This window comes from Emydura macquarii, unplaced genomic scaffold (assembly GCF_026122565.2).
Source record: "Emydura macquarii macquarii isolate MOO-44397 ecotype Brisbane River unplaced genomic scaffold, CSIRO-AGI_Emac_v2 contig_1253, whole genome shotgun sequence".
Lineage (NCBI taxonomy): Eukaryota > Metazoa > Chordata > Testudines > Chelidae > Emydura > Emydura macquarii.
Window position 1 is genome coordinate 13,797,939 of NW_027131390.1, and position 16,349 is coordinate 13,814,287.

Below are 16,349 nucleotides of genomic sequence, written 5' to 3' on the forward strand. Positions count from 1 at the left end.
AGTAAATCCATTGACATCCAGGGTAAATGAGACTGGAATCTGACTGGCCCTTTCTGTCTTCTTCTCCCTCATCTTAATAATCTTTCCTTTGCTAATTAATAATAATCTTGAACAGCACTTTTCATTAGTAGATCTCAAAGTGCTTTACAAATGAGATAAACATCATTATCCCTATTTTACAGATGAGGAAACCAAAGCACACAGACGGTAAGTGACTTGCCCAAGGTCACTCTGCAGGCCAGTAGAACCTGGGTCCCGCGAGACGTAGTCCACTGCTCTATGCACTAGGTCACTGCTCCCATTTAAATGTATTAAATGAATACATTTATGTGGATTATACAATTATTAATTAATCTAACAATTTTTCATACAATTAAACCCAAATGTGATTTACACTGGTGTGGGTTAAATCAGATTGACATCCCAGGACTAGGAGATGGAGACCCTACATTGCCACTGATTCAGTGTGTGACCTTGGGTAAGTCACTAATCCAATCTGTGCTTCATTTACCCATTGGTCAAATTAGGATAACAATACTTTCCCAGTTTTGCAATCTGCTTGATAGGTATTGTTAATATTTATTAAAACACTTATTTCCCCATATTGTGCCTGATCCTAAGCCCATTAACGTGAAAGACAGTATTTCCATTGACTTCAATAGATTTTTTGTTTGTTCTGGTTTTTGTTGTTGTTTTCAGGTAAAGCCAATAAAGTTATGAGAAAAAAAAAAAACACTAACCAAATCCCAAGAACTCTAAATCAGAAATAGCAATGCAAAACAAAGACTAGAAACTGTACTTTGATGAGTAAAGCAATTGAAAATCAAGGACACAACAGATGTAAATACATATTTACAACAACAAAAATAAAAACTATACTCTCTCTGTGACCATGAGATATTGTAATTTCATTACAAACATATGTAAACATAGGATTTTTTTGACAAATTATTACTAAAAATAATATGCTGATAGATTACACTATTGAAGCCAATTAAAAGCATGTTATGATATGATGTAATAGAAAATGTTTTTAGTGTGTTGAGTAATTGCTGACTATTTCAATGCAATAAAATTTACTCTAATTTTATAAATACAATTAATGTTGTCATTGTGCAGGTTTTCTGTTGCAGGTCTACTTTCACACATACAATAACAATGTACATGTTATAATAGGCTATTTATAGCATTGCTGAGTTAAGCAACCATTCCCAAGAAATTGGTCATTCATTACTAGTAGTTAATAAATATTTTGCTTCACCTGGGGCACAGCTGAAGGCAGTTTGTTCACTAACAGTCTATTATTAAAAGTCATTAACTGACAACTAATCTAAATGGGAATATTGGTACTTCAAACAATTTGTTGTATGCTTCCTAAACAAGAGTATGTTTAAGTAATGGTTATGACAGAGATGGGGTGTCTGTATAGGAAAATAAGTTATCTAGTAAACTATCAAATGGAATTACTCAGAATACAACAATAAAGAATGTTGATTAGGTTCATAAAGAAATTCTAGAGAAAGCATACATCTTCTACTACTACTCTGAGTAAGAAATTAGTAACTATAAATAGTACAGCTCAGGGATAAATATTAAAACTTTTACATGTAAGACTTAATATGCCCTAAAGGTGTTAAATATTGATATGATATGCTTAAAGTATCCAATTAAATTTGATAGCTATGTTGTTCAGTTGGGTTTAAGTACACCATATGAACATAGTAAGCATTTTTAAATAACCCGATAGTTTCTCTCTTTTCCCATATTAGATTGTCTTCAGAACAGCAAGCAACATATGCAGTGTGAACCCAGAATCAAGTCACCCAGGTAGCCAAGTTAAAGGAAGTATAGCATGCACATTTTATATTGTCTGTCAAAAATACTGTAGACCAGAGACAAAAACTTAAGACTCTCTTGTGATCATATCTTTGCCCAGCTATGCCAGAAGGACAGGAAACACTAGATGGGTTTAATTAGGCTGCAGTTTTATTCTTAATTGTCTGGGAGCGCCCAGCAGACAAAAGTGTACAGTGCAAGTAATTCCATGATCATTTTCATATATTCCAAGGGGGGCTTTCTTCGGCACTTCCTCTTACTAATCCTGACCACAGGCAATCACTAATGGGATTACAGCCCCCACTCAAATGAAAGTTGGGGGAGGGGGAGCTATTAAGGATAGGAGAGTCTTCTTGTGCCAGTTAAAGAAGCCCTGAACCTCCCATGTTTTCACTCCTTTACGAATACTTCCTTTCAATCCTATCCATTTTATCTGATCACCATATCCCTTCCCTACAGAATACTGGCACTGGACATCTGTCACATGTTTACATAATGAGTTGTGACATCGCAGTCTAACTCCCATTCCATGTTTGCCCCAATGAACCCCCCTCTGTAAGCCCACCGTAGGGAAGGTGAACCAATCTGGTGGTGAGGGAAAAATTCCTTCCCGGCCCCCGGAAAAAAGTGAGTAGCGCAATGCCCACAGAGGATCCTGACAGTCTGGTATTTCACCACTTACATAGGTGGGAGGGTGGGTGTTCCTTCGCACCTGGTCCAGGTAAAAGAGGGCTTTTCCTGCCCAGCATGGACCTACATAGTATCCCTTTTCTTCCAGTCACTCCAGTAGTGTGTAGCATACAAGTGTGGATTTGCTTCAGATGAATGTACAAGAAGCATTCTATAAGAGTCCATATCGTTGGACCCTCCTAATACTGCCATTTAAAAGTGGTTATCTATCTGTTGTTATGGTACTACACTTTTGGGCAGTAGAAGAAAAGGAAAACCGACTTTTCATACTACAAGTAATTAATAGAAGTTTTAATAAACGAAATAACTGAACTAATGGAACTCAGAATTTTATTCTGAGAGCCAGAGTCATAGTCCTTTGGACAAACCCTCTGAACCAGGGATTTCTTCAGGTTTCTTCTTCTCTAGGTCTCACTTTACAGGTGAGGTAAGACAAGCTTTGGGGAAGCAGAAACAATATTTTACAACATAATTTTCCCCCTTCCAACCAGATAATACCATCAGCCAGTTTCACAGCACATACGTTCATTGAATTGGCCGAGTTATGTGCTGATGTTGAGGAAATTACAATTATGTAAAGACCTGAAAATAATGGTGTTCATAGAGTGCTTTTTTACTGTATGCTAGCCAACCTAACATGATACACAGAGCACGTCCACATCTCTTACTTTAAGTCTTCTGACCATGACTTTATTTATAAACTTAAGCTGTGAACAAGAACTTATTAACTAATAGTAGCCTAAATTCCTATAGTCTCCAAGTTCATCCACATGCGTTTCACATACCTACAAATATTATTGTGCCCCATCCACAGGAGGAGAAGTATAATGAAGCCTAGGATATCAACTCTGTCAATTCCCTAGAGCGAGAACTGGGAGTTCAAATAGATATGCCTCATATCCGTACTCTCAGTTCCAATGCCCTCCCCAATAGCAGCGCAACCTCATTTTCCCCTCACCTCCTGTTCCCAGTCAGAGGACAGGATTTGGGACTCCTGGCTAAAAATGTAACCTAAACCAACAGGCACCTTGATTGAAAAGTAGTGACAAAAGGTTTTTGAAGGACCAGGAGTTATGGGCTTAATGCAGAAAGGCTGAGTGAAATGCTATGGCCTGGACTATGCAGGAGGTAAGACTAGACATTATAATAGCCCCTTCTAGCTTAAAATATGTATGAATCTACGAGAAGTTACTCTATTCTCAAACCCTGTACCTAGGCCTCCTTCCACTAATATTTTGCAGTCCTTGATTCTGCCAATGCACAGAGGGTAAGGTATACCAGCTTCTTACCCCTCCACCCACAGCTAGCCAACCTGCTCCAGGAGGAAATTTGTTACTGACCTCAAATTTGATATTTAGTGTAACACTGTTATATCAGTGGAGTATCATAATGACCTAGCCATAAAAAAGGTGTTACAAGCAAAACTTGACTTCTTGTCCAAACTGCCAACCATACCTCAATGTATCAATTCCAAAAACCTTAAAATACAGAGGTGGAAAGATCCTCTTTTTTCCATGATACTTTGCAATCAGCCTTTCCTTTAAACCTACCAGTACTGAGCAGGCAGCCAATCCCAAGGAAGGCCAGATTCAAGCCTGCTAATCTTTATTTAAGAACCAGAATGCCTAAAAAGGCAATAAAAACCCAGGGTTGTGAGAGGAAGGAAGTCTGTATCCAACAAGCAGAAATCAGGTGAAAGAAGGCAATACTTGCTCTCTGTACAAGCAAGTAGCAGCACTCACATGACTTAGACGCTAGCAAAATGACAAAGAACATTGGTGCAGAAGACTTAATCCTCAAATGGATAAACAACATGAAGTAAGTCATGCCCCTGTAATTTTGAAGATATATAGTAACTGTGAAAATGAACCACAGGACAAACTATAATTACACTATCAACTTCACATATGACCTGAACTCTAGTGCTGTCAAAACATACATCTACAGAAAGAACATTAATTACAGGATCTTACTGCACCCTACTGTAAAACAGCATTACCATGAATACTGAAATGGTATCGGGTAGTATTGATTATTTTCATTGCCCCATTCTGATATTTTCTTAGTCAGTAAAATAAATAAATATGCCCTTTTATTTATCTATATATTTAAAGTGAATTTCTTTCACTATTTCTATACTGTATATACTATATTTCTACACTGTACTACACTATATAAATACAAAACTAGAACATGGGATAAGCATATTGATACTTAGTGGCAATATATTATAATATTTATTTACCTATTGCTTTGAAATACTTTATACCCAGTGAGGAAGTTATTAGAAAGTATTTCTATCTATTTGTTGCTCGATACACTGAAGTGAATAATGCTTTGATTTTCTCTCTTTCACTTTTTAAAAACATTCTTCCCTTCTGGGAACATTCAAATACCACATAAGCATAAAGACTGAACACACACACTTTTTCAACAACGACAAAGCATCACATACTACAAGAATAGCATACATTAGAGATGAAAATGACCTATCCAATCCATTTGGCAGAAAAAGCAGAGCTGTACCCAACAGTATGACAACAAGAGTCTGAAGTAAAAGGGCTTATCCCACCTCCACAGGGACTATTATACAGTCTACAATAAAAAGGGTCTGATCCTGAAAACACTTATTATTTGGCATAGCACTTTTGACTCCAAGTAGTGCCACTGGAGTCAACTGGAATTACAGGCAGTCTTAACCATTATGAACAGAAGCCAGTGTCTGCAGAATGAGCTTCTATCCACTACATTTGATGATTATCTATTCTGTTCATTCACTCTAAAGCTCCTGACATTGGCCATGGTCAGAAGACAGGATAATGAGCTAGATGGACCATTGATCTGACCAGTATGGCCATTCTTATGTACAAGTGAATTTACAGGATTAAGTACCTGATCCAAAGGTCACTGGGTTTTGGATCAGGCGCCAAGTTCCTAGTGTATACAAAGAGGAAGCTAAAATTGCTTGCACTGTTTAAACGAAATACACACATTAACCCACATCTTCTCACCTCTCTCATCATCTCTCATATTTTTAATTTATACTATGAACATAACAAACATACTTTAAGTCTTTTGTTTTACCTATAAAATGAAGGACTTCTAGAAAGGAAAAAAAAACAAAAAGAGGAAACGTTCAAATAAGCTGCTCTTTATATTTTAGTATATTATGATTGATTAATTACCATTCTCCCCATCAGACTTCCTTTCATGGTCAGTGTCAGTGAGGGACAAAGCTGAGTTTGCTCGGCTTGACAAACAGGAACTGTGTTCGGATTTCATCCCCGTCATCCACATCCTCAGGGCATGATCTGGTGAAGCACCACCTTCAGTCTCAGTATCCACATCTGAACCCATCTCCAATGGGTAACCATGTTGAGGTACACCATGCAAGTCTGTCTGGTAGCCAGAGCACAGAATGTGTGGAGTTTCACAGAATTCCATATCTGAAAAAACACAAATGTTCAGGGAAAAATTTAGAAATGAGTAGAAATATTCTCTTTAACATACTCCATTTTGGGGAATCTATTTTAGTATTATTAATACAACCAATACAGAAAAAAGTCTTTGGGTTTAATGGCTTTGGGCCCGATCCTGCCTTCTGAAGTACCCTTCATGTAATCAAATTTTTAAAATGTATGCTGTAAACTGTGTATTAATATCTTTTAATTTTGTTACTTCTATTCTGGTAGAATGTATATTATTGAAGTATCAACACACAAATTTAAGAATTAGTCAAACTTTGCAATATTTGTTTACCCCAGAGCTGAATGAACACCAAGTAATGTATGCAACTTATAATGACAAGTCAATATACTGATTTCACCAAAATGAATTTTATTTCCTAATTTTTCTAAAATTATTTCAGTCTCACAAAATAGAATCCCACTCAATATCTTTTGTCATGGAAAATGTTTGGTGAATTCAGTGTCTGTAAAAGATGAGGAATTCACAAAATTTAGTTTGAAATTCTCTGCTAAATCTACAAGAGACAAAGAATGTTTACGTACCAGTAACTATGGTTCTTTGGGACTACTGTCTCTGCATATTCACACTTACGGAATGTGGCTCTACAGTGCTGCTGAACTTCAGGAATTTTCTAGAAAACCAATGACTGCTGGGACTGCACAAGTGCCCCCCATACGACTGAATGGTCAGAGCCACAATTTTAAAGGGTTGTACTGTCCCCAACCATTTCAGTCACTCCCACTAAACAGGATATAACAGGTGCATAACAGTAGAACTTTGAGAAAGACTGGAAGGTGGGCAGGAATCACAGTGAATATGCAGAGGAGGCACTCTCGAAGAACCACAGGTAAGTAACCTCTTTCTTCTTTGAGACAGCCTCTGCATGTTCTCACTTGGGAGAAACTGACTCCCAGAAAGATATGTTGAGGAGTTCTCATTAAATAAGCATTGCCAAACTGTCCTTTCAAATTGAGTATCAGACCAATATGCCAAGTTGAGAAATTCCTGGTAGTTGGCCTGTAGATTTCTATGATGGAAACATTACAGAGGCCGGCCATTCATGCAGAGGAAGGCCTAATGCTCACCCTAGCTAAAAACCTCAGTGTCCAGCCTAATCCACTTGACAGGCACTGAGTGGAAATAGGATTCCTTCAGAGGCTACAAAAATCTTGGTGACTTCCCTAAAGGTCTTAGCCAAAATTTACAAAACTAGGCACTAAAGTTAGGCTCCTAAACTGGTAAGTGGCCTGATTTTAAAAGATGCCAAGCACCTGCAGTCCCACTGTGCCTGTCCTTTTGAGTCCAAAGCATAAAAGACAAGTAATGTTGAACACCAATCTGGGAATGGTCTTCCCTGAGGCACATTAAGCAAGAGTAATGTCTCATCAAAACAAAAAACAGACTCCAGGCACTGAATCATGGTCCCTATATATGCAGCTAGCTATAGTAAGGAGGGAAGTAAGGTGGTTTTAGACTGCATGGGCCTTCCTAACCTCAGCTATGAAAGCTCAAGTGCTATGAGCAGATGCTGTGTGTTTCCAAGAGGCCCTATTTTTCTATGAGATTCCCAAAGCTCATCTGGACTATTCAGAGGCCACCTTGATGAAAAATCATTGGGTACATATAAAATTGATTTTATATCGCTTTGCCTGAGAATGGCTTTTTATATGTAGTATTATTCAATTTTAGTCTTTAATTTGAATTACATGTACTGTACATCTGACACACAAACTCTAAAATCTTTATAGTTAGATTAGACAACATGGGCCAAATATTGGTCCCTTTGAAGTTGATGAGAGTTTTGTCATGAGCTTCAGCAGGGTCAGATTTTGGACATCTGAGTCCAGTGTTGGGTTAAGAAAGCCAAATGAAATGACTATAATCCCAATCATCTTCTCTGTGTACAAGATGAACATTTCAGATTTTTTTTCTTGACAAATAATCATCCATCACTAATTTACCACAAATTATCATTACATTTACTTTAATTTACAACCACAGTAAGTTAAAAAAAATACTTTACTGCCCAATGGCATACAAATATGGAGGACCAATAGCTACATGCCAGTATTTATGGTTCTCCCTGACTGAGTTTAAAATAAGGCTAATAATTAGTCAACTGAAATGCTACACAGTTATAACAAGGTATCAATGACATGAAAACAAAATGAGTTAAGGGGCTCCCTTCCATTCTCTCCATGAAAGAAACCAGGCTATGTATTTAAATGGGGTTTACAAATGCTAGGCTTTCACTCAATTATTTGTGGACACAATCATCTATTACCAAAAAATGTGTGTAACAGCCAATTTAAAATTCTGATTAAATGGCATAAATTACCACAGAAGGTGACAAGCTTTGGCTCGGAGATAAACACCAAAAAATGTTAAAGAGCAGAAAGTTGCTGACGAATAGCTCACAGTCAGTAGTGGAGACGATTCTTGTCAAATCTGCAGAGAAACCTATAGTTTCTACTGAATCAATCCATTACGATAGTCAGTTAGAACTTCTGCAGGTAGTATCAGAAAGGTGGAAGAAATGAATATCCTCTATTTATATAAAAATCCATGATTATTAAAAGAAAAGAAGAGATTTGTTTATTAAAGATGCATAAGATTCAGAAGTGGTCAGATTAGCCTCAGACATTTGGCTGGTTGTTGTGTCTATCAAGACTGGATGTTATAACTGCCATGAGAAGATACTTCTGAAAAATAAATCATTTACTGTACTACATAAAGTACAATTTTTACTTATATTTTTTTCTTACTTATTCCTAGTCCTTATTTCTTTACTTACTAAATCTTTCCAACAGAATTAAACTACTGGGCTGGATTCCATTCTCAATTATTCTATAAATACAGAATAAATCCACGGATTTTTGGATTTCATCAGTGTAACTGAGATCAGAATCTTGCCTATATTTCAAGGAGATGAGAGAATACAGTGGCTTTGCAAGGGCTTGATGCTGTACTTCTATGCAACAGAATCCCCACTGTCAGTTTTGTCTCTGTCAGGACTGCAGGCCTGTGATGAGGCTTTTGGTTTTTTGTTTCTTTTAAATTTAGTAATCTTGCATCATTTTTCATTATCTATTTTATGGCCAAGGGTGGATAGACAAGGTAACTTGGTTCCTACCTTGAATCCTGCATTTCTGCAAGGTGCTCTACCAAGCTACTTTCCTCTCAGTCAACTTTCACGTAGCGATCAGCTGAAACATTTTTCACATCCTGCTTCTTTTTCAAATCAGCCTTCACCTTCTCTCATCAGTCAAGAAACATCCTTAGTAAGTGTTAACAATTTAGTAACTCTGTGAACTGTGCTGGCTGGCTCCATGGCCCCAGTGGAGCATGGGCTACAAGCAGCTTACTCTGCTGTGCCCAACTGACAGGTGGATTGTTTGCTACTGTCAGCCTATAGCACTGGTTTCATCAGTTTACACTGGCAGAAACCAAGGGGATAAACTCAGCCCAATAAATCTCACTACTGCTAATTAGATTACACATGTTTACAAAGGGCAGAATTTACTCTGCAGTCTACACATTAATTCAGAAAGTAGCAGCTAATGAATTCAGTATTTTAGATAATTTATGTTGAGATGGAGCAAAAAGAAATTTACTTTTCTGTGCAATAACTGATATTCAATTGAATTGAATTTCCTTCCATACACAATGTGTTGCCTTCACAGAATATTTCTTTAAATATACAAACCTTGGTAGGGTTTTAACTCCGATAGGATGCATTTTCTTCAAAGCACGTATAGTGCCGTAAGTAGTTGTTTTTTAGCCTTGCACATCTAACATTGTTATCTAAAATACTCCAATATTCTCTACAGAAAATAAAGTTCAAGTGGATTTATGATAGATCTCTTCTTACTAAAAAGCTACAGCTACAGGTTGCTGTGCTGTGCCACACACTTTATGAACACTTCTGGCATACAATAAGTAAACTAACTTATTTTGGATTCTTAAGCATATGACAGAAGAGTTGGGTTTCCTCTCACTGTGCGACATAAGACTTTAGTGTTTTTTAATACAAAACTGGAAGGAAATGCTCAACCAGCTCACAAAGGGAGAACAAATGTAAATGATGTAGGGAGCTAAGTGCCCCAGACCAAGGACAGAAGTGAATTCCAGAGCTAACAAAATCTCAGAATTTTACCTTCACGGCATTAAGTCATGTTCATCTATTTTGTCTGAAGGGGTGGATAGTAGGAATGCAGAAATGAACATGGGTTTTTTAGGGAAGCGGTCTAGGCTGATGTGTGTCAATGAAATAGATATATTGTTTCGCATTTTGTAATTGTGCCAGGAGACTGTGTGGTGAAGGCATTTTATAATTTCAAAATGAAAATAAACAAAACCACACAAAATAAAGTCAGCCATTTGGTACCACAATATAATACTCAAAGTCAGAGAGAGAGAGAGAAAGAGAAAGCACACAATTTTCCATCACTTTGACAGGAATTTAAATCAGATGGAGGAAGTGAATTTTCCATTGATTTTTGGAGAAGGTAGAGACCATCCTAAGTACTATCCTAAATGAGAAATTTTGAGGGCTATTGAACACTCGGCAAATTCAGAGTGCTCAATGGCCCTTAAAATTTCTCATTTCTTACCATGGTAGTACGGTTAACTGGCTGTACATTGGGCTAGGATATTAAACATTTAGGGATACCAAAGCCCTACCGAAGACCATTTATCTAACAGTCTGCAAAATAACACAGTCCATGTCTTTGTTTTCACATCTCAAGTTTTGTACTTCTTTGGTTGTCATATTCATGCTGGGTTTTTTTTTTAAATGAAAGTATTTAAAAGGGTATTACATTATAATACATTAAATTTTGGAGAGCATTTATACTAGAAGCCATTGAGGGAGAGAGAAGGCCACAAAGCATATCAAATACAATATTATTTTGCCTTCATGTGTTTCCTTTCCATTGCAACCTATTCAAATATCATATTGCTTAACATGCATAAACTTTGGAATTATTTTGATAGATGTGCTGTGTTAACTATGTTTATGTATTAAATCCATTCTCTCTCTGCTACTATGTTTTCTTCTGTGCATTTCATCTTTATTTTCCATACCAATTTAACTTATTTTTATTTCCCTTTCCAAAGCTAGCCACCAAAAAGATGCCAGGGGAGAATGAGAAGACAGCCTAAGGGAGCACAGGCCACCTTCCTGTCACAGAAGGTTAGCAGAGTGAACAGAATTGTGATATATTCATTTTTTAGTGTCCCTTGCTTCTGTATTAACCCAATACATTTTTTATAGATTGTTTTAAAGTACTGTACTAATTCTCAGAGAATTTAATCCCTTTAGTGTTATGTCACTTCATTTTATTGAAAACATGAATGTTATTTTTTATAATTATTTTACATTTCTGGCGGAACTGCAACTATTTGAGCGGGAAGAAAACAACAAGGAAAGGAAGAAGCATCTAAGCTCAGCTCCCTATCTGAGAGCTTTGCCTTGGGAAAGCAAAAGGTTTGACAGTATTTAACAGCATTCATAGAGAGAAACAGAAGAAAAAGGGACCTTGTATTTGAAAAAGCTCTTGATAGATGAGCCAAATTACTTTATGGTTACTGGAGAGAGGTTCTGGCTATTATAAGAGCCCTAAACTAGCTAAATCCATACTTTCTGTGCATGCTCCTGAAGAAGAGAAAGAACCAGTGCCTGGCCTTAATAAAGAAGCAAGGTAGGCCTTATTTCACCAGGAAGCCACTCCCTTGTAAAACAGATCTGAATTATGCTGGCTCTCAGCGGCAACTTCATCACCTCGTGAGTGACTGAGCTATCTTCCATACTACATGAGCTCGTAAGGTTCATGAGATGACCCCCTATTATTTATATTATGATAGCACCTGGGAGTCCATACTAATGGAACAGAATCCCATTGTATTAGGCATGGTAGAAACTCATAATAAGAGACAATCCCTGCTCCAAAGAGCTTACACTGTAATAAGCCTCCTAAACTTGTATATGAAGGGAGCTGGAGTCAGTCAGACCACTGAGAGGCATCCTAAAGCATGCAGATTAGGTAGATCAGAGGGGTAGGAGAGAGAGTTTCCATTCCCTACCTGGGACTTGGGGAGCATACGATAAATGTGGAAGGGGTTCTTCACTCCCCAGGCCCTCTCTATGGGAATTGTTGGGTAGCAGGACAAATGGTGAGGTTCTAGCCTCAGTTTGGTAGACCATGATCCTCCTGGCAACTACATTTGCACCCATCTTCATCTCTAGTCCTTCAAGCATTAAGCCGAAGGGGAGTCGCATTCTGTTTAAAAATGCTGGTAGGGTTTTGTTGCAATATTAACTTATGGGTTAAGGTGCCTAAAGCCTTGTACAGGCATTTTTTATTATTATTCATAAATACATACACACAAACACATACAATGAACCTACTATATTCTGCAGAAAAACTCTGATCATGAGGGCCAAAAATGATTTTCAGGAGAGTGATGTTCTTGTTTTTGTAGTCCTTAGGAGCTCTGCAGTAGCAGGTGCAATGTGGTGAATGGAAACTAAGGTTAACAAGAGATTTTGTGGTCCTCAGACTGATTAGCCATCTTCCCCTTTAGCCCTGACACTTTCTGGCCTCTACTGAATAAGGCCTCTCCAGGTTTGCAGCAATGGGGTTTTTCCTCCAACAGTCCTTTGGACCATTTGTCATTTGAATAAATTCCCCACATAAAAATTTTGTTAAGTTTGCAGGTACTTTTCAATGGTTTGAATGCATATGGTCTTTCATTAACTTGAGTTATTATTAAAGCATTATTATCTCTTCCTTCCTACAATATTATAGGAATCTTTGGTTTTAAAAGCCATTTTCCAAGAACAAGATTTGTACCCATAAATGTATGGTTAAGTCACACTTTAAGACAGCAATAGATTAAGGAGCCATTCCTCTTTTCTAAATTACAGATATCACAGTCGTAGCCTGTGGACTTCATTAAGTTTGAATTTTAAAAAAATCTCAAGGCCAGACCTTCATGAAGATTTGTACAGCAAAGCCATAAAATAAGTTTTTGATGGCAAATTGCTCCATCCCTCTTTTTTTTTTTTTTTTTTTTTTATACTTTTCTCCTTGAAAGATGTTCAAATGAACAAATATAATTCCTTAAGTCTAATTATAGAAAATAAGTAAGGTAGTACTTTTGATTTTCTAACAGGATTTATTTATATTTTAAATTATGAAAATCTTTAAAAATATACACTCAAACCACCAATATGTGCCTGCAATCTTAATTTCACCTTTAATACATTTTCTGTGGATAATTTTTTAACATGGTTAAAATTAAAGGAGAATAGCTTTCATTAATCTGAGAAAAGACTTAGCTCTGAACCTATAGTAATTTCTAATAGACCTTAGGGTGAAAAAAAAGAAAGCCAGTTTCTCCCACCAGTTTGGATTCTAATTTATCAGCTACTAAATTAAAATGTACTTTATAAGCCTATATGCTGAAAAAAAATACCTCTAGGTTCTAAATTTTTTCCCCATTTTTTCTCCTTTACTTTCAAGTGAAGTCCAGTGCAATAAATTACATGCTAAAGGCCAGAGCGTCTTTTAAATTAAACCAGTGTAAATATGGCGTAAAACATTAGAAGTTAGCTTCCATGTTATATGGACATCTTTGATGTAAAATTTTTTATCAATTAAATAACAGATGATGCTACATTTACAGGTCAGGAGTCCAAATTATGATTTTATTTACACTGATGTAAATCCAGAATAACTCCTCTGAAGTCACTTGGCCAGACAATGGGGCTACAATGATTTATACCACCTGAGAATCTGGTCCAGTGCATACCTAGCAAATATCCCTGATGGGAAGATTGTTGCAGAAATGGTAGTGATAGCAATATGCCCCATCTCCTTCTCTGGAAGACTTGCTGAGGAGCTGCAAAGCTCAAAGAACTGACAAAACAGGGAATCACTGAATAACTCAGTACATCCCCTTATCAGCATCCATCAGTAGGAATGGAGACCTAACCTCAATTTAAAACTGCTTCAAAGGAAAGCAGTGTTACTCCTATCTGCTCTCTCTCAGAATTAACCGAATAAAGGGCAGGCATCCAGGCCAAAATGGAAGGTATAATTTATCCCTCCCTGAGTCATCTTCAATGAATGTACCCCAATGGAGTTAACTGCAGATTTGAACCTGTGTAACTGAATGCAGAGCTTGACCCAGAATCCGTTATCTTTATTCATTCACAAAGTTTATACTCACCAACATTCTAGTCATGAATGTATTTTCTAAATTTGAAATTAGGGAAAATACTTGCAACAAAATATGTAATAGAGAGGAGTCAAAGCATCTGGAGCCAAACTTACCCAAAACAAGGATGTTCAGATCAAGTTTTCTAATTGGGCCCATCTCTAATGAACTTATCAGCACCAACCTCTCTGTTTACTAAATGATAAACTAGAGAGAGACAATTCCTCTTTTGTTGGAACACAAACAAAACCTAGTGAAATTAGTATGCTGCCATGGTAGCAAACTAAAGTAGGAAAATACTGGAGCAATGGCCTCTCACCAGATAGCCTGTCACAGCAGTTTTATTCTTTTTAATTGTGCTGTCACGGTGATAGGAGCCACAGAAGTGAGTCACTAAATAAGGCTCTACTGTCCCCCTACTGTCAGGGACAGTAGAGCCTTACTTAGAATAAAACACAAATTAGATCTGCTGTTCAAACACAGTCTTCCCCCAGAGCCCCTGATATCAAAACAAAAACAGTCAAAAGCTAAATAAAATAAATGTCTTGTGCCTTGAAGGTTACACTTCGGCTCTGACAGGCTGTCAAGAGGAATGAATTCCAAAGGAAGGGGTCCTAAACTGAGAGGAAGCCCTGCCACTGCTCTTGGAGTGTTTGGCAGCTGTGAGAGTTGACAGCAAAAACTTCCCAGCTGATCTTAACTGGTGTGACAGCTATCTGGTGAGAGGCCATTGCACCAATATTTTGCTAGTTTAGTTTGCTATCATGGCAGCATAATGATTTCAGTAGGTTTTTTTTGTGTTCTAACAAAAGAAGAATTGTCTCCCTCTAGTTTATCATTTAGGAAATGGAGAGGTTGGTGCTGATAAGTACATTGGAGATGGGCCCAATTAGAAAACTTAACTGAATATCCTTGCTTTGGGTGAGTTTGGCTCCAGATGCTTGGACTCACCTCTACTACATATTTTGTTGCAAGTATTTTGGAGCAGAAAGGACAAGAAACAAGAAAATGTGGGCATACAAGGTGAGGAAAGGAAGAATGCCACTTCTGCTGTATTATTCCCAAAGGGCAAGGCAGGAAGAAAAGCCACAGTCCATGAAATCATCCTGCCTCCAAACCAATGGATCTATTGCACGATTCAATTATTCAGCTTCTCCCTCTGGTGTAAAATAAAGGGGCTGTTAGTGAATCTGTAGCAGAAACTTTGCTATCATGAAACTAAGGAGACGAGGGAGTAGGTGAGAGACAGGAGTCTGTCATAAGGTACATAGTCTTTGAAGGATCAATTCCCTGTTTTATTTTTAGCGAGGTCTGAAAATTAGAGAACAGAGGATCAATATAGTCCAAGGTCTATACATTTCTTTGTATATAAATATTGTTTTTCACAATCCAAGGTTTCTCTGGCATAAGCTAGAGGAATCCCATTCTAGAAGCACCCAGTGGTTACAGGTCTCCCTGGACCAAAGGAGAAGAACTGCATACTGACTGAAAATCTCATTCTGGTTGGCCAAGAAAGCCAAATGGTGGGGAAGCTTGTGGGAGACTCCGCAGCAATCCCAAGCATTCTCTGTCAAGAGAGCTCCTATGAAGCCAAAGCCAGAATTTATAGTTTACCTCCCCCTGGTGGAATCTTCATGGGTTTTGGAGTGAATCAGACCCTATTTTGTATTTCTTTTTTATATATTTTTTAAAAAAGAAACACAAAGTAGGGTGTACACATGCACACAGACAGAATTTCTATCAAGATTTAACAATAAACAGTGACAGTTTCAATGTACACAGGTCAAGAATGTTAAAAAAATAAACAAGATAAAAATTGACAAACTAAACAGTAGTTCAAGATCATCTCACAGGGAGGGATTTTCAAAAGAGCCCAAGTGAGTTAGGCACCTAATAGGGCAGCTGGGTGCCCAACTTGCTTAGGTGCTTTTGAAAATTCATTGCACAGTGTTTAAGTTTTGATTGTTGAAATATTCCATAAATGTTTTTCACATAAGCTGTCACATTGCTTTTGGGGGGTTTATGTGCCTTACCCAGTGATGTTACACATTTAATATCAGTTAGAGCATTCTGGTATCTTAGAATTAGGGCTGACCACAAAATAAGAATTCAGTTTTGTGAAATATTTTTAG

At 37.3% G+C, this 16,349-nt stretch overlaps 1 protein-coding gene across 2 annotated transcripts in view; it reads right to left on the reverse strand.

Moving 5' to 3' along the window:
• Positions 1 to 16,349, reverse strand: part of TENM1 (teneurin transmembrane protein 1) — a 428,532-nt gene that overhangs the window by 271,406 nt on the left and 140,777 nt on the right. For both annotated transcript variants that reach the window (XM_067548198.1, XM_067548197.1), the window contains one exon: positions 5,712 to 5,972. In XM_067548198.1, coding sequence (XP_067404299.1) covers positions 5,712 to 5,972 — 261 coding nt within the window. The remainder of the gene's footprint in view (positions 1 to 5,711; positions 5,973 to 16,349) is intronic.